General features: G+C 45.9%; 1 protein-coding gene across 3 annotated transcripts in view; it reads right to left on the bottom strand.

Moving 5' to 3' along the window:
* The window catches only part of LOC147010928 (uncharacterized), a 24487-nt gene extending 829 nt beyond the window's left edge, over positions 1 to 23658 (bottom strand). Inside the window, exons 1-11 of one of the 3 annotated variants that reach the window (XR_015052439.1) lie at positions 23483 to 23658; positions 23021 to 23132; positions 22136 to 22229; positions 21971 to 22025; positions 15834 to 15974; positions 14595 to 14755; positions 11053 to 11151; positions 6947 to 7092; positions 4838 to 4989; positions 4616 to 4728; positions 4447 to 4531 (exon numbers count right to left, since the gene is read on the bottom strand). Coding sequence is in view for 1 of the 3 variants with exons in the window: in XM_085859789.1 (XP_085715915.1) it covers positions 4447 to 4531; positions 4616 to 4728; positions 4818 to 4989; positions 6947 to 7092; positions 11053 to 11151; positions 14595 to 14755; positions 15834 to 15974; positions 21971 to 22025; positions 22136 to 22229; positions 23021 to 23132; positions 23483 to 23597 (1293 nt within the window). In the remaining 2 variants the exon portion in view is untranslated. Of the gene's footprint in view, positions 1 to 4446; positions 4532 to 4615; positions 4729 to 4817; positions 4990 to 6946; positions 7093 to 11052; positions 11152 to 14594; positions 14756 to 15833; positions 15975 to 21970; positions 22026 to 22135; positions 22230 to 23020; positions 23133 to 23482 lie in introns of those variants that run through there. The other 2 variants (XM_085859789.1, XR_015052440.1) reach the window with 2 other exon arrangements.

The raw sequence follows: 23658 nt of genomic DNA, 5'->3' as shown, positions 1-23658 counted from the left end.
GGGAGAAGGAAGCAGTGAGGTACACATCGGGGGTTCCGATATTATTAGTAGTGGGATACCATTATTAGTCACAATTTACATCAATTATCGGGATAGTGTAGCAAGTCTGCTTACAAATTTGCAGATGACACAAAACTTGTGTTTAAGTTCGATAGCAGAGAGGTAGGGATCAGTTTCAAGAGTCCAGACACTTTCATAGAATGGAAAAGGATTGGCAGATGCAGTTGAACATAAATAAATGTATGATGCTGGTGTTGGGTAAGAATAATAAATATAGAGATAACATATAATGCAAGGGGCAACTTTGGAACAAGTCACATAGGAGGTCATAATAATTACAGTTGGGGGAGGGGGGAGGGGTGTGTGGAAGAAGGAGCAAACAGGACAGTACCAGGCAGCTATGGGTGGAGCTAATAGGGTTTATTATAAATCAAATGAGGAAATGTTAACACTGTATGGGAATTTAGTGAGGCCCCATCGAGAATATTGTGTTCAGTTTTGGTTACCACAGCTCAAGGAGGACGTAGCTGTCAGAGAGGGTTCAGTGTAGAGTGACTATCAATTCTCAGCAAGCTATGCAAAGTGGATGAAGGATACAGGACTTTATTACCTCCACCACCGAAGGTGGACGGAGGTCATGTTTTACCCGTCTGAACAAAATATCTCAGTTGTGGACTGATTTGGACTAAATTTTGTGGAGAGCTTAAGTACGTGACGAGGATGAAATGATTAGATTTTGGTGAAGATCCGGATCCGAGAATATTTTCAGCAATTCTTCACCGTTGAGTGAAGATAGCAGGATATTTCAAAAAGTTATGTACGAATTCGGACCAAACTTGGTGGACGAGTTGGTTCGGTGACAAGAACAAGCAGATTAAATTTTAGTTCAGGTCCAAATCCAGATCCAGCCTATCAGTGGAATACAAAACATAAAGTAATCAGCCTGGCGGAGGTATGATCTTTACTGAGTGCCCTTCCAGTACATTAGGAATGTGACAAAATAAGTGCAGAGGTTTTTCAGCAGAAAGGACATCGACAAGACCATGAGCCATAGTTTTGGAGTAAGGAAGAGGAGAATTAAGATGGTAGTAAGGCAAGGGTCTTTCTCTCAGAGTAGTTAATGAATGGTATGATCTCCCTGTAAAAGGTAATGGCAACAGAAACAGGTTTAAGGTTTAAGCTGGAATTTACAGGTTTAAGCAACAGGTTTAAGCTGGAATTGGGTAGGTGTCAAAGCATTGGGGATCGAGGTGTTGGAATATGAGTGATTACATCCGGTGCCTTCAGAAAGTATTCACACCCCTCGACCTTTGTCACATTTTATTGTGTTAAAGCCTGAATTTAAAATGGATTAAATATTAAAAAAATTGTCACCTATCTTCACAAAATACCCAACAATGTCATTTAGGGGTAATGACGAAGTGAAAACATGTTTTTAGAATTTTTTTTTACAAATTAAAAATGAAAAGCTGAAATGTCTTGCGTCAATAAGTATTCAGCTCCTTTGCTATGACACTCCAAATTGAGCTCATGTGCATCCAGTTTCCTTTGATCATCCTTGAGATGTCTCCACAACTTGATTGGACTCCACCTGTGGCCAATTCAATTGATTGGACATGATTTAGAAAGAAACACGCTTTTCTATACGAGATCCCACAGTTGACAGTGAATGTCAGAGAAGAAATTCCACCATGAAATCCAAGGGACTGTCCATAGAACTCAGATGGAATTGTGAGGAGGCATAGATCTGGAGAAGGGTAAAAAACAATTTCTATTGTTGAAAGTTCCCAAGAGCACAGTGAGTTCCATCATTAGGAAATGGATAGAATATGGAACTACCAAGACTCTTCTTAGAGCTAGTTGTCTGATGAAACTGAGCAACTGGACAAGACGGAGACCAAGAACCCAATGACCACTCTGACAGAACGAGAGAGTTCCTTCGCTGAGATGGGAGAACCTGCCAGAAGGACAACAATCTCTGCAGCACTTCACAAATCTAGGCTTTATGGGAGAGTGGCCAGATGGAAGCCACTCGTAAGAAAAAAAAAAGGCACATAACAGCATGCCTGCAGTTTGCAAAAAGGCACGAGACAGACTGAGAGAAAGAGGCAAAAGATTCTGTGGTCTGATGAGACGAAAATTGAACTCCTTGGCCTGAATGCAAAGCGCTATGTCTGGTGGAAACCGAGCGCAGCTCGTCACCCATCTAACACCATCCCTACCATGAAGCATGGTGGTGGCAGCATAATGCTATGGGGATGCTCTTCAGTAGCAGGGACTGGGAGACTTGTAAGGATAGAGGAAACAATGAATTGAGCCAAATACAGGCAAATCATTGAGGAGAACCTGCTTCAGAATGAAAAAGACCTTGGATTGCGGTGAAGATTGAAGTTATAACAAGACAATGACCCCAAGCATACAGCCAAAGCAACACTGGAATGGCTTCAGAACAAGAATGTGAAAGTCCTTGAGTGGCACAGCCAAAGCCCAGACTGAGTCCCATTGAGAATCTGTGGAAAGACTTGAAGATTGCTGTTCACAGACTCTCCCCATTCAACTTGACAGAGCTTGAGCAAATCTGCAAGGAAGGATGGGAGAAAATCCATAAATCCACATTTGTAAAGCTGATACAAACATAACCAAGAAGACCCGAAGCTGTAATCACTGCCAAAGGCGTTTCTACAAAGTAACGACTCAGGGGGTCGAATACTTATTGATGCAAGTCATTTCAGCATTTAATTTTTTTATCAAGTTGTAAAAATTTCTAAAAAAACAAGTTTTCACTTTGTCATTGTCGGGTATTTTGTGTAAATCGGTGACAAAAAAATATATATATATATTTCATCCATTTTAAATTCATGCTATAACAACAAAATGTGACAAGTCAAAGGGTGTGAATACTTTCTGAAGGCACTGTACACATGTCATGAATGGGAAGTCTGAGGGTGGCACCAAAGGTGAATGTGCTGTCTGTGCTGTCGGTGTTTGTTTGTTCCCCAAACTACAACCTTCTCCACCCCTCCCTTAAAAAAAACAAATAAAAAAACATTAATTGCATGTTGGCCGGGCAACATTTTCAGCACTGGAGGAGTGTGCTCCTTTAGTTGGCGAATACAACCAAGGGAACATGTCAATTGTTGCTGAATAATCACCAGGGATTGCAAACGGATGGATCACCACCAATGCATGGCCAGCTTTAAGATCACCATTAACCCAAACATATTTTCTATGAATGAAGTGGTTTCATTGCCAATGCAATTCTGTAGAAAATCGACCTCAAACAAAACCGTGCGCTATAAGCTGTACTCGTAGGGCAAAGCACCATCTTGCCATACTCAAAACGTCATACTTGCAAATGTGTCGGTAATCAAATGGCAACACATTTTACCACTCCGAGATAACCACAAAGTATCTAAATGTATTTAAGAAAGAGACAAATGGTAAAACGAGAAGGTCACTCTTCGACGTTGCCAGATATGCCTCTGCCCACATTATGTCATCTTTATGCATACTTGTACCAAGTTTGATTCAAATCGCTGAACCCAAATTCAAAAAAATATTAAATAATGCTGGCTGCCAGACCATGTGTCCAGTGAGGTTGAAATTTAAAACATATTCTCCATGACGACTCGATCACAATTGTGAAGTTTCACGTCGATTGATGAAGCAGTTCAAGATAAATAATTTTTTAAAGATTTTCATTCAACCAATATGGCTGCCAGACCATGTGACCTGTTAATTATTTGTGAACACCCTGGTATTCCCATGGCTTGTGGAACATGTGGGTGAAGTTTCCCCTCAATCTGTCAAGCTGTTCTGGAGAAGATTTTTGAAAGTTTTTGTGTTAATAAAAATATGGCTGCTGAACCACATGACCAATGACATGATCAATTTTTTCCCCACCATAAAATTTATCCAGATGACCCTGAAAATTTTTCACTTATCTGATAAAGTGTTTAACGGCTGCAATTATGACGTCATAACAATGCCACCAATGACATAAAAAATATATATATATATATATATATATATATATATATATATATATATATATATATATATATATATATATATATAACCTATCCTATGGGGAGTACTTTGCATGTGCCAAGTTTCAGTTTTTAACATGGAATGATTTCAGAGAGAGAGGTCCAAAGTTTTTCCTTTTTGTCCAACATAGCTGCCCCACCACGTGTCCTATGACGTCATAATTATCATTAAAACATTCTCCACGAGTCATTGCACCTATGGTGAAAATTGTGTCAATCGGATAAATGGTTGCAGAAAAAACAGAAAATTAGCATGGACGGACAGACGGACAACCCAAAAACATAATGTCTCCGGCGACTTCATCAGCGGAAGCAGAAAAACAAAACTGTGTTCAGTCGTGTAGTGCAAACTATGAATCAACACAGTCATTGTATTCTCTATCAATATTGCATTTACCTTCTTGCTGCAAACGACATCGTGCACATAATCATGCCAGCCCTCCAATTTCTGTCGCTCACGCCTGCTCAGCCGCCGCTGCAGTCTGTGGGAGAGAGAGATGCACATAGCTCAGGAAGACGGAGGCAGCACGTCATCACGAGGCCTGGCAATGCTCCGAGGAGCTCACCTGCACATAAACCAAGCCCAGAGCAGGAGAACGATGCAGACGAACAGGAAGAGTGGAAGCACCGTGGTACGGCTGTCATGAGGAACCAAACTCCAGCACCAGCTTAGCGGTGCCTAAGAGAGTGGAAGAGGTCAACAGAAGGGGCTTGTTCAAATGGGTAAAATACATTACCAAGTCATGGCATTTTGAGGTCAGCACTCACACACATGAAGTGTAGCAGACCAGTGATGTCGGCCCCGAGGAATGCCACGGCAGTTTCATCGTTGATGCTTGTCAGGACGAATCCCAGGAATAGCGTGGCAGGCATGAAGAAGCCGAGCAGACCCAGAAACACACCCAAGCATATCGCTCGCCGATTATTCATCCCCGCCACACTGATGGGACAAGGACGGCCAGAGAGCGGGTGATGAGGATTCATTTTGCTCCACATAATGGATTTATTTAATCATTTGGTGTTCCTATCTCAGCAAACAGCTCATGATGCTGCGATCCCAGGTTCAAATCTACATGTGCTGTTGATTTATTTCATCCTGATGAATGAAAAGGGACAACGGGGTGGCAAAATGTCGTATGCATGGGAGGGAAAAGGCTCCATTCAAATCCTCCACACATTTACTGCAGTATCACAACAATCTTGCTTTTGCAAACTTCGCGTTTGGTGACTCGTGCAAATTGCAATTCTAGAAACTTGGGCAGGCCACGGTTCCTTTTAGCATCGGTGTGCTGCTCATTTAAACAGAGCTCCACTGGAAGAAGGAATTTCTCAGAAGCATAGATAACACTGGAAGGTAATTAAAAGAATAAAATAAAAACCACGAAGGTCATCTGGTCCTTCATGCCAATATCATTCCAGTGTAGACCTATCAGGAGCAAAAAAGAAAAAGCTTTTTTTTAAAAAGAAAAAAAAAAAAACGTGACAAGTGGGAGAAACTACAATGGATGTTACTTTTGCAGAAGCTCTGTCGGAACATGTTGAAGAATACAGAACCACATCAACTGACAAAGTGGAGTCCTACTTTTGATTAGGATAGCCTTCAGCCCAATCTGCTCAGATCTACTGTATTACCAAGGCAAAAGAGAAGTGGTGGTGAGGAAACTGTGAAAACTTTGTGAGAATAAAAGTGTGGATGTGGAGGAGTTGGATATAAAGAAGGGACGGTAAAGGAGTGGAGAGAAAACAGGGTTGGGTAAGTAGGAAGGGGTAATTAAATAAATAACATGTAATTTCACAGACAATATTCTAGTTATTCACACAGCACTTGACAAGTGCAATTGCCTGTTTTTTTTTGGTTGGGGGGGCAGGGGTCTTTATGCATCTCCAAATATTTTCCCTCAGATTTTCCTGCAATGTTAATGCACAACGTTCCACATTTCCCCAAATATTATTTATTTATTTAATTTTAAAAAATATATCTGGAGTAACACAAGCAGCATCAATATCAGAACATACCCTACCAGAGAGGGTGTGACAGCCATTTTAATTTCTGAACCTTCTTGCCATCCAAGAGTTTGAATAATGATGTTGATTCCGGTGGATGTGGTACTTCCGCCATCCGTTCAGTCGCCAATCTGTCGCAATCTCGTCATTGCTTTGCAAAGTTTCCATGCATCAATTCTCATAGTCTTTTGCTTGTTATTCATAGAAATATGATTTATTCAAAATGAATAAGAGCAAGGAACAGAATGACACCTTAAGGAGAGGAGGAGGAAATTGGGACCATACTCTGTGCAGAGTGTTGGTGCTGCTTAAGCAGTCTCCTTGTCTAAGGAAACGTCAATAAGCACTCATTTGTTCCTTTTACAACGATCCATTGTTAATGGGTGGGCTGGCAGGATGGCCTAGATGTCAGCACACTCGTGTCTAAGCTGTTTAGCCTGGGTCCCGTCTGCCAGCATTAGTTGGTGGACATTAAAGATCCCACGTCCTTCACGAAGAGCTAGCGAAGTATCGCTGGCACCATGACCAAATAAATTCCAAAATTCCTGCCCTAACCTCACGTCCTCCTCTGCCTCAAGGAAATGAAGTGCAAAAAGGTCAACCTCCAAGGGAGTTGCTACACCCCTGAGTGGGCATGTGGATTAGTAATAGTCGTAGTTGTAGTACTAGTGATTGTGGATGAACTTGTACAGGTACATCACACATGCAGGACAAATCAGATTAATCTATGGCATTTAAACCTGCAATGCCAGCATCAATAAGCAAGTGCTCAGATGGGAATGCCAAACTGCCTGACTGTAATATATGGACAAATAAATCGGAAATAAATCAAATGATTGGAGTTGGAATTCTCAGGGAAGGGATGACATAAAAGGTTTTTGTGAGAAACTAACCAGTCTTCCATTAGTCGCTGATTTGCAGCATTCACGATGACCTCACAGTCTCGCTCAAGCTGGTTCAGTGTTGTCTGCACTGTTTGTTTTATGGTCTTGTCAATGGTGAGGCACACTTCCTCAATCCGATTCAAACAGCGACTTGTCTGGAGGGTGTGGTAAGGGTTAGTATTTTGGCATAAGAGATTGCAAGTTGTCAGGTTGAGTACAATATCAGCACATCCTATAATCCATATCCTGTTGAATGTAGTGGTATAGTTAAGCGACCAGCATACTGCCCCCCCCCCCCTCCACCACAAGTCTTCTCTTACAAAAGGAGTCTCTCACGCTAGTAGCCCATTGTATTCCGGCAAACATTAAATGGCAAACGACCATGAAACACTTTTGTCTTGATAAAATATTTTCTTTCAAGAATTACGAAACTCTCCACGTATGCCATTACTGCATTCCCATTGTGCACCAGACATGAATACTCTGTACAGACTGTAACCTGAGAGGCACAACATTTGTTTAAAACGTATTAAGGAAATTCATTTTGTGACAAGTCTGAAGACTACGATGGTTCACGAGCGGTATTTGACGATGTAGATTGTTTCAGAAGTCAAGGATGAGACGATGTGATAATGTTTGACCAGGTTATAAAAATGATCAACATGATGTGGTACGGGTGACAGGTTATTAGCTGCAAAATGTCGAAAACCCAGTTTCGTTCAACAACTTTAAAAATTTGACCTTTGCATAACCTTTAAAGGTCACAAAACAATGTTGTGGACATTAAAATAAGGAAACAGGATACGTGCTATAGCTTATTGGAGAAGTTTGTCGAAGAAGGTCGAAAACCCGGTTCGAGTCCCACAACTTTGAAAATTTGACCTTTGTGAACTTTAAAGGTCAAAGGTCAAGGAGTATGACCTTTGGTGCAAAGCTTCCTCTGGAACATTCCAGGAACAATATAACGTCATATAGGCTATATGGCATTTCGCACTCCTCGGATTATCCATACTTTGATGAAATCAGCGTAAAAACAAACTTGAAGGGGGCGCCACGAGCAAGGTGTTCGAGATAGAGCAAAATGGTTTCAAGACTTTAGGTGGGAAATGACCTCAAATTATGCATAAAAAATATTGTCATCTAGCTCTCAAAGTTTGGGTGGTCCTATGATTTTTATGTCAAAATTCGAAATTTTCTAAGTTTGTGACCTTGACCTTGGGACGAAAATGAAAAATTGAGCTCCGTGGGGCTATACAGGTGCCATTGGACTAACGAAATACTGAAACGCCTGCCAGATTCGACAAACCCCTGAGGAGAAGATGCAAATTGAAATCGGCTACCCCCTAAAAACACAACGCAATTTTCTAAGTTCGTGACGAAAATGAAAAATCGAGCTCCGTGGGGCTATGCAGGTGCCATTGGGCTAACCAAATACCGAAACGCCTGCCAGATTCGACAAACCCCTGAGGAGAAGATGCAAATTGAAATCGGCTACCCCCTAAAAACACAACGCAATTTTCTAAGTTCGTGACGAAAATGAAAAATCGAGCTCCGTGGGGCTATGCAGGTGCCATTGGGCTAACCAAATACCGAAACCCCAGCCAGATTTGACAAACCCCTCAGAGAAGAAAAAATTTTTACGTCAAAATTCGCAATTTTCTAAGTTCATGACCTTGTGACGAAATGAAAAATAGAGCTCTGTAGGGCTATGCAGGTGACATTGGGCTAACCAAATACCGAAACCCCTGTCAGATTCGACAAACCCCCTAGAAGATGCAAATTGAAATCGGCTACCCCCTAAAAACACGTTTTTTGGGCGTGGCTCCGTCCATAATGGGCACACCACGCCCATTCTCAGGAAAACACAACTGGATTATGATATAAACCTCCCACCAAAATTTTATCAGGTTCGGATCAAAACCCACGGAGCTATGCTCGGGACAGACAGACAGACAGACAGACAGACAGACAGACAGACAGACAAGCCGGTAGGCAGACAGACCTGGGTAGTCGACTACCCAATGGAACCTGACGCGATGAGCCCGTTCGATGGTGAATGACCTGAGGATTAAGCACAAGAAAATTCACGATTCCAGCTTCAAGGGTTAATGCTGCAGATTGTTTTTTCGTTAAAATTTCGTTAAAAATAACCATTTCGTTAAAACGATTTCTCTTTGAAGTTTACAGCCGAGATTCTCAGAGATTTTGGTGCACGCGGGAAAGAACAGCAACAAGGATGGAGCAGATGGATGCACAGCACAAGGGGGTTTATCTCGAAACGACAACAGATATACGGACACCAGCAAATTAAACTAGAACTACGTTGTCGATGACACACCATCGCATATTCCCACGCACACTGCTTTGTCCCATTAACGCGAGGTGAAATTTCATCTTGCAAAATGAATTGACTATTCTTTTTTTCTTATTTTATAAATCAGCCATGACCCCATCCCCTCAAGCCCGGCCCCTAGGGGTCATATCAAAAATCCGACAGTGTTGTGCACTTCCCCATACATATATATATATATATATATATATATATATATATATATATATATATATATATATATATATATATATATATATATATACACGATGTCCCAAAGTTTCAAGTTCCTATCCCAAACGGTGTAGGAGGAGCTATTTTGACCCCCTATCCGCTAAGCACCCCATAATCATCATGTGCTTAAAAAAATATGTTGTTAAATGTATAACTCATGAATGTGTTTGATTTAAAAAGCTATAAGACAATTTCTTTTTTTTTTTTTTGAATCGACCCCCCATGACCCCAACCCCTCTGGCCCAGCCCCTAGGGGTCATATCAAAAATCTGAAAGTGTTGTGCACTTCCCCATACATATATCTACTATGTCCTAAAGTTTCAAGTTCCTATTTCAAACGGTGTAGGAGGAGTTACAGGGTAAAACAGACGGACGTACGGACGGCGGAGACAATCACAATATTCCCGCGCTTTCGAAAGAAAATCAAACAGTTATCATGGAAATAAATCAAGACGCGAGGCAACTCAAATCGAAATTCCTATTTGAGGCGCCTTCAGACACAAAAATGGACAAGGGGGGGGGAGATAAAGCAAAATAAAAATCCCTCCTATATTCTGGCACTTAGCTTTGTTCAGATGTGGTCTTCATTGAACTTTGGGGTCGAGCCACGTCATCCTGCGTGGGATGATGCGCCCAAAATGGCGCCGAGCCGCTCTCTGGGTGGGAAACGTACGAGGCAATTTGCGAAGCCGTATTCTACGCCATGGCTCACCACCCGGCATGCGGCTTCTTCTCATGAATGAATATGCCGAACGTTCCTCTCTTACACTAGGTTCGCTCAACGATCGCCCACCTTCCTCCTCGACCACACGACGAGACGATCTATGAAGCCCCGTGATAAGGTGATGAGGCATGCTCTTCTTCCCTCCTCAGAAAATGTACACACTTCATGGCTCAGCCAAACAGGAATGGCCAGCGTCTTTCCCAGCACGCGGGCAAATTCAGAGTACGGCACGAGAATTGTGTTGCTGTATTCCGTCGTGTCTAGACGTCGCCAGCCAGCAAGACCCCCTTACTCGATCGTATCCTCCCACAACTGTACTCTCCGTTCTTCCGCTTCCGCTCTGAAACTCCCTTTCCTTCCACCGGCTCGCTGACGTCACGCCCACTAATCATGCACTCTGAGGTGGGGGGGGGGGGGAGGCGTGTTTTTTTTCCAGCCGTCACCCCTGGAGGCAGGGCTTTCTGCCAGCTTGGGCATGCAGCTCGGTTGTCACAGTTTTAAGGCTGTGATCCCTTTTCAATCGCCCGTCTTGAAATGCAATAAAACATCGCAAAAGATCACAGGAGGTAATTACATACTGGAGGAAATTGGCCTTAATCCCCATCTAACTTAACACAGCACCGCCCCCATGTGGTGACAAGTAACAGTTAAGCTCACAGTTTCCCCGACTTAACTTACATTGAGATGTCTCCTTCACGTCCACAGACCACGCTACTCCATACAATCCTATGAAATTCCTCCATCTACCCCACAAACATAACAACATCGATGGTACGATGGTCATGGCTTACTCTTAAATGGGAAATAATCAGCGAGACTTTTGCACACCTTGTTAGTGTTGGGTATGTAGATGGTTGGCATTTCAAATCCACACTTGTTGAGGCCCGGTCGCTTGCAGAGCTCTTGCACGATCTGCATCATAACACGCTGAAGGGAGAGGCCACGGAACAAATCAAAAGATGCTTTGAGTCTAATAATTTAACAAATCGTCACTCGAGACAAACTGATTTGCTCAAGTTTGGTCAATTGATCATGTGGGTATTCCCACAAACATCTACAATGCAAGTGGGCATGTGGACCGCTCCCTTTCGATGTGTGTACAAAGAGCCTGTTGGGTAAAAATAAATAAATAAAATAAAATTAAAAAAAAAAAAAAAAAAAAAAAAAAAGTGTAACAATATACAACTTTTCTTTGGCAATGTTTAACATCACACTTCATATATCTATAATTCCAGCAGTGTGAGTGTGTGTGAGAGTGTGAGTGTGTGAGAGTGTGAGAGTGTGAGAGTGTGAGAGTGTGAGAGTGTGAGAGTGTGAGAGTGTGAGAGTGTGAGAGTGTGAGAGTGTGAGAGTGTGAGAGTGTGAGAGTGTGAGAGTGTGAGAGTGTGAGAGTGTGAGTGTGAGAGTGTGAGTGTGAGAGTGTGAGAGTGTGAGAGTGAGTGTGAGAGTGAGTGTGAGAGTGAGTGTGAGAGTGAGTGTGAGAGTGAGTGTGAGAGTGAGTGTGAGAGTGAGTGTGAGAGTGAGTGTGAGAGTGAGTGTGAGAGTGAGTGTGAGAGTGAGTGTGAGAGTGAGTGTGAGAGTGAGTGTGAGAGTGAGTGTGAGAGTGAGTGTGAGAGTGAGTGTGAGAGTGAGTGTGAGAGTGAGTGTGAGAGTGAGTGTGAGAGTGTGAGAGTGTGAGAGTGTGAGAGTGTGAGAGTGTGAGAGTGTGAGAGTGTGAGAGTGTGAGAGTGTGAGAGTGTGAGAGTGTGTGTGTGTGTGTGTGTGTGTGTGTGTGTGTGTGTGACCGCTGTTTCTCGACAACCACTGGTCCGATCTAATTGAAACTTGCCAGGTATATTGCTGGGGCCCTGTGGATGTGCCTTTTCAAGGTTTGATATTGTTACGGTTGTGGAAATTCGCAAACCACCATTCAGGTCCCGTAGGTGAGATATCTCTGTAAGTACATGTGAAGTTAGCCCCAAACCCGTTGTTTAGAGGGAATAAATGTGATTCATTCGGGCTGCGACGCTTTGAGATAGCCGTTTTTCTGTTCTATCTATATTTTGAACCAACCACGCTCCAACCGTCAGACAACAACAATGCCAACAGCCACGACCTTCACCTTCTCAACTCGCTCCCGCAAACATCGCATCACCGCCATTCCAAACGGCACCATGGCCATCGGCCACCACTGGAAACCCTCCACCACGTTCACCTCTCTCCTTCTGTGGCCATTCCCGCACCACCTGTGAGCACCGAGCGTCGGGCTGTCCTGGGCTCGTACAAGATACGCGCCGAGCCGCGACTACAAATAGCGGCCTTTCCAAGGAGAATTCGGATCAGGAATGCAACACGCCCACTTCTGATCCGTCCAATCAGGAAGCGCGGTGCGGCTTGGCCCCGCCTCCAGGCGCATCTGTGTGGAATAAAGATATGCAAATTCTAGGATCAGGGGAGATTCACGCCCCTTTTCCTCCGTCCAATGGGCGAGCGTGGCCCCGCCCCCGAGGTCATCCTGATCCGGAAATTTGCATATTGTTTTCTCCTGCCGGCCTATAAAACGGCGAGCGCGAGGTGAATCAGAAGAGTTGTTGCGCAGAGGAGTTGTTGCGCAAAAGGAGTTGTTGCGCAGAGAGTCAGTTTTGGTGGCAGAGAGTGGAGTCGGGAGACGGAGGCAGTCAAGTCGGGTTGGAGAGCGGAGTGGAGTCGGGAGGCGAAGGCGTCAAGGTGGTTTTCTGCAGTCAGCTGAGGAGAGTTGGGGGAAGAGTCCAAGGAGCTCGGGTCCAAGGCAGGGAAGACGGCGGTCGGCGACGAGGTCGCGGTGGGATCGCTCGTCGCGGGACCCAAGCCAGCCAACCATTCTCCTTCCCCCAGGGCATCAACAATTCCCCCCCCCTTTCCCCCACGCTGAGATAGTGCAAAAAGGGGGCCCCGTTCCCATCCCAAGCGGTGCCAACGAAACCTGCGAAGGAGAATGAAGTCGGGGCACCGCCCCTCAGCCACATTTGCGGCTCATCACGAGGACGCGGGCCTGACCGCTCCTTCAGGTCCCGCGCACACATTGGCCTACGGGCCCATCTGCCCTCTTGCCTATGAGGGTGGCTTGTTTCCTTTGCTTATGAGTAAATGTGTGTCGGTGCCAGTCTGGTGAAGTAAAACTGTTTAAGTGTTGCCGTGTGTCGGTCTTCGTCAGTAGTATCTCTGCGTCATTGTTTCTTTTGTTGCATTTGATATATGTGCATTCTGTTTGGCTGTATACATGTGCTCTCCGTGTACCGCAGAATAAATGTGCATTATGTTGAACTGTTTTCCCGTTTCGCTTCGTCTTTTCTTTAATTGAATCTCCATCTTGCTTCACGTAACGGGTTCGTCGTGGGCTTAATACGCCCGATAATTAATCGGAACCGTCGAGGCCGACGATAACACCGCTCGGTTATCCCGATATTACGGAACGGAACGCTTAAGCGGCCCGTGTCCTGAGTCGACCTGCGGCGAGGTGCGATCGCCCGATCTACCATCTGCGAGGGAACTTAGGTAGGTCGTTTGGCGAACAACCCTATCCCACGCGGATGGCCGATTGGCACGATCGTGGTGAGGCCGAAAGGCCCACCCGTGACTAGCTCCCGGCGTTAGTCCGAGAGGGTCACAACAGAATTGTCCGTCCGGTGGGCGACGTGCCGCGATTCGAGTCACGTGGCCGTTCGCACGCCGGCGGGCGCGAATTCGCAACAATATTAATCGGACAAGTGCTTCCCTAGTTATGGCCATTTATTTACCAACCAATGAAAGGACACATTGCTGTGTCGGCGTGACTGCGTAGGCCGGTGCGCAGCCGGCAGACGATGACGTCACGTGCTGTGCCGGTTACGATGGGGATCGGTGCCTTAGTTACCGTGGCGTAGGAGTGGCAATGGTCAATGGCAGCGAATGTCATGGCAAGCAAAGACGGGGAGGTAAACTTGATATTAATTAACTCTGTGTGTGTCAGTATCACAGTTGTTACTTCAATGCAAGCGATAATTCGTGGAATGCATGTGAACATTCCGTACGGGCACGCACCACTTCCGGATAGTGATGACTTAATATATTCTAATAATTTCTCGATTTCTTATGCGCATTTATAGATAAACACAATGCCCCAATCCAGTCGTCGTTTACGAGAGCGAAGGAACGGCCTGTGTGGTTGTTTCTGGCTCGCGGTTTGAAAGTTTTTTTTTTTTTTTTTTAATTTTTGGTTTGCACGTACGGCCACGCACGTACGGGCATGCGAGAGCGAAGGAATGACCTGTGTGGTTGGTGTTTCTGGCTCGCGGTTTGAAAGTTTTATTATTATTATTTTTTTTTTTTTGCACGTACAGCCACGTACTCGTATCTACAAATACGCAACTCACCTGACGATCAGTCTCGTGCCCGGCCTCGTCAGCCTTGCTCAGGTAAAAGTGGATCTTGTCCCCATGAGACTCATTGAGACGCTCGACAATGTTGAGTGTACGCTTGCACAGTGCCTGGTCCATTGGGTCGAAGAACACGAAAATAAGTTCCACCATCTCACCTATAAAGAGATGGAGTGGTGGGTGAACATAGGATACACAAGCCTGGTGTTGGCTTAATGGTTAAGGTGGCTGACTTAAGATCCTTGGGTCTTTAGTTCAAGCCCATCATGCCGTTGAATTGACACTCGGCAGATAGACTCAGCATGTCATCCTTCCAAGGTCGGCAAAATGAGTACCAGCGAGCTGGTAACGGGGGCATTGCATCAGCGGCACAGTTGCACCCCCAGAAAATGATGCAGCCAAGAAGGGCACAGGCTGTATACGAATAAATAAATAGGATACTTGGGGTAAAGGAGTGAGGTGGGGGGAGGAGCGTGAAGGTTGATGACACAGCAGTGGAAGAAAACACAGATTCTGCACAGTGAACATGAACCTAATAAACCAAAAAAAACCTGACAACCTTGACTATACCCTTCAGCACTACCAGAATCAATGCAGGGATAATATGCTACAAATTTCGAATTTAACTAACTTGCTAAAAGCATTGTTACACAACACAAATGTGTACGAGTGCTCTTCCAGGCAGAAAGGGGAATATTTATTTATTTTTGAGAACAAGGCAAGGCAATCTCTTTTGGCAACGAGAAGGGCACTCGGTAGAGCACATACTTCCACCACATAATGCCTGATCCACGAGAACATATTGGGTCCAATACATTTTGAAATATCATGCTATACAGTACTATATCGTTTTTGTCCCTATCTCTCAATGGTGAAGAATCACTTAAAAATTCTAGGGGTCGGATCCGGATCTAGATCTTCACCAAAATCTACTGAGTTGTCCTTGTCACACCCTGAACCTGTCCAGAAAATTTCATCTGAATCCATCCACAACTTTTTGAGATATCCTGTACACAGACAGACAGACAGACAGACAGACAGACAGACAGACAAACAGAAAGGGGTGAAAACATAACCTCCTTCACCTTCGGTGTCAGAGATAATTAAATAATCAAAATAAATGAAAGGAGAAATAAATAAATAAATAAATAAATAAATATGAGAATCCAAAAATGAGAAGGAAAATGAGATGCCACATCAACATCTACACAATGGTAATTCAGTTAGCACGTTTACCAAGCCAATGTAGTACACTGTCCACATCAAAGGGATACTTCATATCCCCATCCACTAGGCCTGGCGTGTCGATGAAAGTAACCAGGTTGAACCCCTTCTGTTTGGACGTCGACACTTCTGTGGAAAGGTACTCGGACACACCTGGGGCAGTTGGGTTGGAGAAAAAATTAAAATAAACCAATGTCACCCGCAGGGTGACCCGTATCTTGCCAAAAGGTAACCACGTGTGACTTCTTTAAGGTCACACTGAGGTGAACAGAGCTGCTATCCACCAGGAGCGAATCCTTGAGGAATATCTGCCTACGAGAGATTCCGATGAGAATCGTTCTACAGAGTAACCATGAAAAATGTGTTTGCCTCCTAACGTCACCAAATGACATCATAATGTCTCAAGATTGACATATCTAGAAAGCACTCATCGAGGTGTTCAATTTGAGGTACTACACGATATGGTTCCTAAAACTTGAAAATTTGACCTTGGGGTCAAATATGTTTGACCTCAGGCGCTAACCATGAAGGTCAAGGCCAATCGCCACCAAAAACTAATCGGCTGAGCGCCAGACCACATACTACATTCCCGTAAAGTTTGGAGACTATTCGATTAAAATTACTCAAAAAATAAGGGTTTCGTCGACTCCCCTGATTTGCGACAAAGTGACCTTGACCTTTGACCTTCAAAATTTTATGTGCTGAAAGGGACCTCTATAGGCCTCTGATATGTGAAGTTACAAAAATTTCCAATGATAACTGTACTCTGCAGAGTGATTTATACGTGATTACAGACAAAAAAAAAAAAAAACATATGAAGGTCAAGGCCAATCACCACCAAAAATTAATCAGCTGAGCGCCAGATGATGAACTATATTCCGATGAAGTTTGAAGACGATTCGATTAAAATTACTCAAAAAATAAGGGTTTCGTCGACTCCCCTGATTTGTGACAAAGTGACCTTGACCTTCAAAATTTTGTGCGTTGAAAGGGACCTCTATAGGCCTCTGATATGAGAAGTTACCAAAATTTCCAATGATAACTGTGCTCTGCAGAATTTTTTATACGTGATTACAGACAAAAAAAAAAAAAAAAAAAAAAAAAAATACAAGCTGACTAACATATTGTTGCGAATTCGCGCCTGCTGACATGCGAACGGCCACGTGACTCGAATCGCGGTACGTCGCCCACCGGACGGACAATTCTGTCGTGACCCTCTCGGACTAACGCCGGGAGCTAGTCACGGGTGGGCCTTTCGGCCTCACCACGATCGTGCCAATCGGCCACCCGCGTGGGATAGGGTTGTTCGCCAAACTCTACCTACCTAAGTACCCACGCGGAGGGTAGACCGGGCGATCGCACCTCGCCGCAGGTCGACTCCGGACACGGGCCGCTTAAGCGATCCATTCCGTACTATCGGGATAACCGAGCGGTGTTATCGTCGGCCTCAACGGTTCCGATTAATTATCGGGCGTATTAAGCCCACTACCAATCCTTTACGTGAAGCAAGATGGAGATTCAATTAAAGAAAAGACGAAGCGAAACGGGAAAACAGTTCAACATGATGCACATTTATTCCGCGGCACACGGAGAGCACACATATACAGCCAAACAGAATGCACATATATCAAATGCTACAAAAGAAACAATGACGCAGAGATACTACCGACTACGCGAGCACACGGCAACACTTAAACAGTTTTACTTCACAGACGGCGCCGACACACATTTACTCAAAAGCAAAAGAAAAGGCCACCCTCAAAGACAAGGGGGCAGACGGGGCCTGTGGGCCAATATTTGCGCGGGACCTGAAGGAGCGGTCAGGTCCGCGAGATCGGGTGCGTCCTACCCGCGTCTTCGTGTTGAGCCGCAAAGGTGGCAGCGCGGCGGTGCCCCGACTTCGTGCTCCTTCGCGGGTTTCGTTGGAACCGCTTGGAGTGGGGTGGGAACGAGGCCCCCTTTTCGCACTATCTCAGCGCGGGGGAAAAGAGGGAGGGAATTGTTGATGCTCTGGGGAAAGAGTATAGCTGGCTTGCTTGGGTCCCGTGACGAGCGATTGCACCGCGACCTCATCGCCGACCGCCGTCTTCCTTGCCTCGGACTCTTCCCTCAATTCTCCTCAGCCGACTGCCGAAAACCACCGGGACGCCCTCGCCTCCCGACTCGACTCCGCTATCCAACCAAAAACTGACTCTGCTTTTCTGCCACTCTCCGCTCTTCCAAAATTGACTGCTTTTCTGCCACTCTCCGCTCTTCCAAAACTGACTCTGCCCAGATTCGCCTTGCGCTCGGCGCTTTATAGGCTGGCAGGAGAACCCATATGCAAATTTCCGGATCAGAACGAGCTCGGGGGCGGAGCCACGCTCGCCCATTGGACGGAGAAAAAGGGGCGTGAATCTCCCCTGATCCTAGAATTTGCATATCTCAATTCCACACAGACGTGCCTAGAGGCGGGGTCAAACTGCCCCGCGCTTGCTGATTGGACAGATCAGAAGTGGGCGTGTAGCATTCCTGATCCAAATTCTCCTCGGAAAGGCCGCATTTTGCACTCGCGGCTCGGCGCGTATCTTGTACGAGCCCAGGACAGCCCGACGCTCGGTGCTCACAGGTGGTGCGGGAATGGCTGCAAAAGGAGAGAGGTGAAGGTGGTGGAGGGTTTATGGTGGTGGTTTATGGCCATGGTGCCATTTGGAATGGTAGTGATGCGATGTTTGCGGGAGCGAGTTGTGAAGGTAAAGATCGTGGCTGTTGGCGTTGTTGTTGTTGTGTGATGGTTAGAGCGTGGTTGGTTCAAAATAAAGATAGAACAGAAAAACGGCTAATCTCAAAGCGTCGCAGCCCGAATGAATCACATTTATTCCCTCTAAACAATGGGTTTGGGGATAACTACACATGTACTTACAGAGATATCTCACCTACGGGACCTGAATGGTGGTTTGCGAATTTCCTCAACCGCAACAATATCTTGCAAAAACTTCGTTTTGGCAAGATAAAAACAAAAATAAAAAAGGTCAAAAGGAGAGGGAAGTCTACTCATGATCAATTCCAGACACCACAATTATTCTCAGACTATCATTGGGTTCACCCTACCTGCACTTATCACAGTCTCCAATCAAGCGAGTGCCGAGTGCAGTGAGTGACCGCCCAGCACAGCTCTTCGACTGGCAGCTTTAACAGGCCTAACTGGACTAAAGCTAGCCAGAGAAGGGCTGGACTGGTACAGCCATGCCTGCTTGGTTCAGAGTCACAGAGTTTAAAATTCGCAAAAGCTCAGTCACCTTTTCCAACCACAATGACAAGGTAAATAAATCTGCCCTCAAAAGGGTGTATCAGCCGCACGTTATGTAGCAGGCACGGTAAAAATTGTCAATCGCGAAGCTTCATGGGAAAGTAAAGCAGCACGAAGATGGGACCAGAAATTCATCGTTCAAAAGAAAACTGTATTTCTAGAACTTCATGCTCTCACGCCTATCTGCATTCCAACTCACAAGTTTACTCATCGACAAACCATTCGCCATTCACCCACCCTTCCACCCCCCAAACCTCCCTTCACGAATGTCCATTATTAAAATGAATACATTCCATCCCCTCTCCTAACCCAACTTTTCACGATTCCTCCTGTACAAATCACAACCTTCAGACTACTCACTACAAAGCCTTCCAAGAGTAACAGAATCCAAACTCTTCCGTTTCATCTCAATCCCTTCGCCTCAAATTCCCAAAGTTCACCTCCCCCTTCCCCCACTCCCCCCTCCACCCCAAGCCTCCCCTCCCAAATAAGCAGTCACTTTGACATCAGCAAAGTAGTAACCAAGGAAACAATGACATCATTTGACGCAAGAGATAGGCAGCCTGTTGGCTTTGGACGGGGAGGGGGACGAGATGTACAGCATGGGGTAGTAGAAGATTAATTTTTTTGCAAACCGTCACCACTCATCGTGGTCTCTCAATAATTTATCCAAAGACGAACAGCAATCGTTATAAATTGATAGCTTAGTAAAGTGGTCCTTCAAAGCAGGGAATACAAACGACAAAAACAAAAAGACGATAAGCACAATAAATGAAGAATCGCTTCTTTGTCCCAACGCTTTGGATAATGCAATGGCAATGTCAACTGTGACCCAAACAGACGTTTACCTTTGATAAGAAAAGGCCTGCGTTATGCCGGGCCTCGTATTCTAGATGCAACACATCTCACGCAACATATCCATTCTTAATATCCAACCTATGTGTTTTGTGGTGTTAACTGTGGCAGCTCCTTGGGGCCCAGGCATTTGCTCATCGACGATTAACCAGAGTTCCAAAGAGCGTCAACCTGCTACTTCACAGGTAAGGTGAGTATTCCATAAAGTGGAGAGGAATTCGAAGAGAACCGTTTCACCAGCTTGAAAGGTAGGCCAGGCCCTTCGACCTCATAAAGACACGACAAATGCCATTCTCCAATTAAGTAGTTCCTGCCGAAGCAATTTGCTTGACAAATGATGCAACGAGAAGTTTGCCGTCACCTTTTACAGGGCCGGTTCGGGCACGGATTTCGGTCACTTTGGAGTTACTCGTTCACCACCGTTTTCATCTGAACATGTGCTTGATGATTAGGGGGAACCTAGGTTTGAATCCCATACATACTCGAGCTCTGTCCATTGACTGCTAATGTTCTAATTAACGCAAAAGTACACCGATGTATTTGTCTTGCATTTGACTCGTGAAACAAGCTCCACTTTGAGCCGAAGATCGATGTTGGAAGCAATAAATGAATAAATAAGACAGGATCTTATAAACGTCAACATGAGTGTGCCAGCAGAAAAGACAGCTTGCTTCATGATTCCTTCCAAAAGAAGGTGTACTCCATGATGCAACTCTTGGCTGGAAGGCACAAATAACACAAAGGTCTGAAGTGGGTGGGATCTTAATCTGTCTGGAATCAAATGCCATTAAATAAATAAATAAGATGCTTCTTAAGGTGGGTTGGGACTCAAACCTCTCTGCGCTATTCCCTCAGCATTTGGGGCGAGGGCCATTGGCATTGCTAAATTCCAAATTCCTGCCCGTCCTGCTACTCGTTCTCGAGACAGGAGGCACCTATACGGCAAATTCAATATTCCCACCACATAGCTGGGGCTTTGCGATGGACTGTATCATGCAAGACTTATTGGCCATTCCATTGCCTGACGGTAGCTACGTCGATAAGCATCATCGGAGGGCCACGCCATGGAGATAAAGTCCAGTTGATGAACTCACGTTATGCACGGGATGAAAGGAGATTACCGAAATCACAAAGGAAGTCGGCAGGAAAGACAGGTGGAGACGAGGAGCTTTAATTTCTCAACTCTGTTCTCAATGCAATGCATCGCACTCCCGATTGCTCCCCATTCCTAATCCTGACAATCATCGTCGTACACGTCTACGATGCTCTGCCCGAAGGCAGGTCTGGCGGCAAGGATTACACTGGGTGGTTTGCTTCTGCCTTCCCTGCCGTAATTTGTTCAGGGTGCCGGTGATAGCTCGCCTCCACTTCTTGAAAGACGTCATGGGATCGAACGTCCACCAGCCAGTGCCCGCGGACAGCACGCCCAGTTCAACGTCCATCCGAAGGACGGCACACTTTGTGATGAAACGCCCAGACCACGAACCACCAACCGACAGTTTATACTGTCAGGTCAGGAACTGACCCCAGACTCGACAGCTCCAAGGTGAATGCGTCGCCTCTGCACAGCCCTGTGGGAAGTACATCTCCCAATGAACACCGAACGGATAATGAAATGCAGCACATTCAACTTGCATCACCGTTGAGAATATCAGAACACCAACCGTAAAAGTAATACAGTACTGCATTTCATTCAATCCACACAATCGCAGAATGCACGCAAATCAGCGAGGAACGCGTGCAAATCCCAGCGGCAGATGAAGCACCAGATTACCAGTTGCCAGGTTCCACGGCAGAGTACGACATTGTGTAAAACGTGGCAACACGGTGGCCACAGAAACGAAGGACAACAGCTAAAACTCATGAAACCCACCCTTTTCAAAGGCTTCCAAGGCCTGCCGCTGGTTTTTATCCAGCAACGAGACTCTCACGTTACCGTCACTCCGACGAGCGTGAACAAAAGCAGCGCGCTCCGGCTGCAAAACACGACCGGCCGACAACTCACCTCGAAAATCCTGCAAAGACTTGAAATGGGGGTACAAGTGCAAAGTCGCATGGCCCTGCAAAATAAAACGGTGACGGCCCGTGGAGTCATTTTGAAACGGACCATGGTTGCCGCGGAATCGAGACGGGTCGAGGACACTCGCGAAGACGCGTCTGACCGACTCACCGTGAGTGACTCCCTGTGCTTTCCACTCGTCACAAACGTGAAACCTCGAGTCTCGATGGCAACACCCGTCCGCTGCACGTGCTCTTCAATGTACCTGGAGATGGGAAGAGCCAGAAAATTCGAAAAAAATGACCGTTTTTACAGCCATTTTCCCCTGCTGTGCAGGGGTTTGGCTTTTTCTTGAGGCAATGTTTTATGGCCGGATGCCCTTCCCGACGCCAACCCTGGTCGCCTCTTACGACACACAGGGATATGGTACACCTATTCTAACCGGGGCATACACCGGGACCAGTACACTGATACTCATTTCGCCGACCTCGGAAGGACGACAGGCTGAGTCAACCCCCTGGTGTTAATTCAGCAACCAACGGGACTTGAACTCAGGACCCTGGGATCTCAAGCCGCCACCCTAACCGCTCGGCCAACACCAGGCTTGGGAAGAGCCAGAGCCGGCGTCAAATCGGTGTCTTCAAAGCAACGCTGAGTTTCAAAGCCAACTTCATTCCCACATTTTGGAGCAGTCTGTCCGCGGTGCTCCACCCAAAAGCAGGTTCATCGCTGTCAATGCACGACCAGAGCGGAGTGTTGCACCGGGTGGTTTGCCTTTACCTTCCCAGCGGTAGTCAGGGCAGGGATTTGTAATTTGTAAAGAGAGCCGGCGATAACTCTCCTACTCTCCATGAAGGACACCGTTGGGGGGGGGGTATTTAACGTCCACCACCGAGTACTAGCAGACGGGACAGCCGGCTTAAAGCCCGTCGTAGGGACGGCACGTTTTGGGAAACCACCAACCGGACCCAAAGTTGATATCCCAAAAGGTAAGTGTGCTAACTCCACACCATGCTGTGCCAGCACGCACGACGCCACATGGTAGTCCCCTCTCACCAGTTGATGAATGAACTTTTGCCAGCGGAATGGTTTCCCAAGATCATCACCGTGATCTTCTTCCTCGAGGGCAACAAGTGAGCACCGAGTCCCTGAGCGAGAGGAATGAGGCCTAAAAAAAAAAAAAACACAAGGACACAATTACAAGATGTCAGCAAATCAACGGACGGAGACGCCAAAGTAAAACATGCCGGCTTCTCGTCGCTCGGTCGCAGAACAGTTCAAGAGATCCCGGGTCGAACGGACTGGGACACAAACAGGGAACAAACCGGTCAGACGGGCAAACTTTCCCGGAGGCGCCACGTCAGCGGCCCGGGCACTCGGCCAGACGACACCGGGCCGCCAGACGGTGTCCGTCTCTCGCCGCACACCCCCCGCACAACCGAGTACAGAAGTACCGGACGCCGGACAACAACCGCACAGAAGACGCTCGAAACGCGCAAATAAGCAGGCTGGCCGTACCGTCGCTCTTGTCGGTGTACAACCGGTAAACCTCCTTCAAAACGCGCTCGTTGAAGGGCACAGCGGCCGTCTCGACGGCGTTTGCGGAACCACGGTGCTTCTGCCGGGCCGCCATAACAACACTCTGCTATCACTTCGGTCCTCGAACGATTTTCTTGTTGTTGTTTTTTTTTTTT

The sequence above is a fragment of the Eptatretus burgeri genome, chromosome 16 (genome assembly GCF_056783735.1).
Source record: "Eptatretus burgeri isolate ZD-2024b chromosome 16, Ebu_testis_v1, whole genome shotgun sequence".
NCBI classification, from domain to species: domain Eukaryota; kingdom Metazoa; phylum Chordata; class Myxini; order Myxiniformes; family Myxinidae; genus Eptatretus; species Eptatretus burgeri.
Note: the sequence above shows the minus strand (reverse complement) of the source record. Positions and strands in the feature narration are given on the sequence as shown.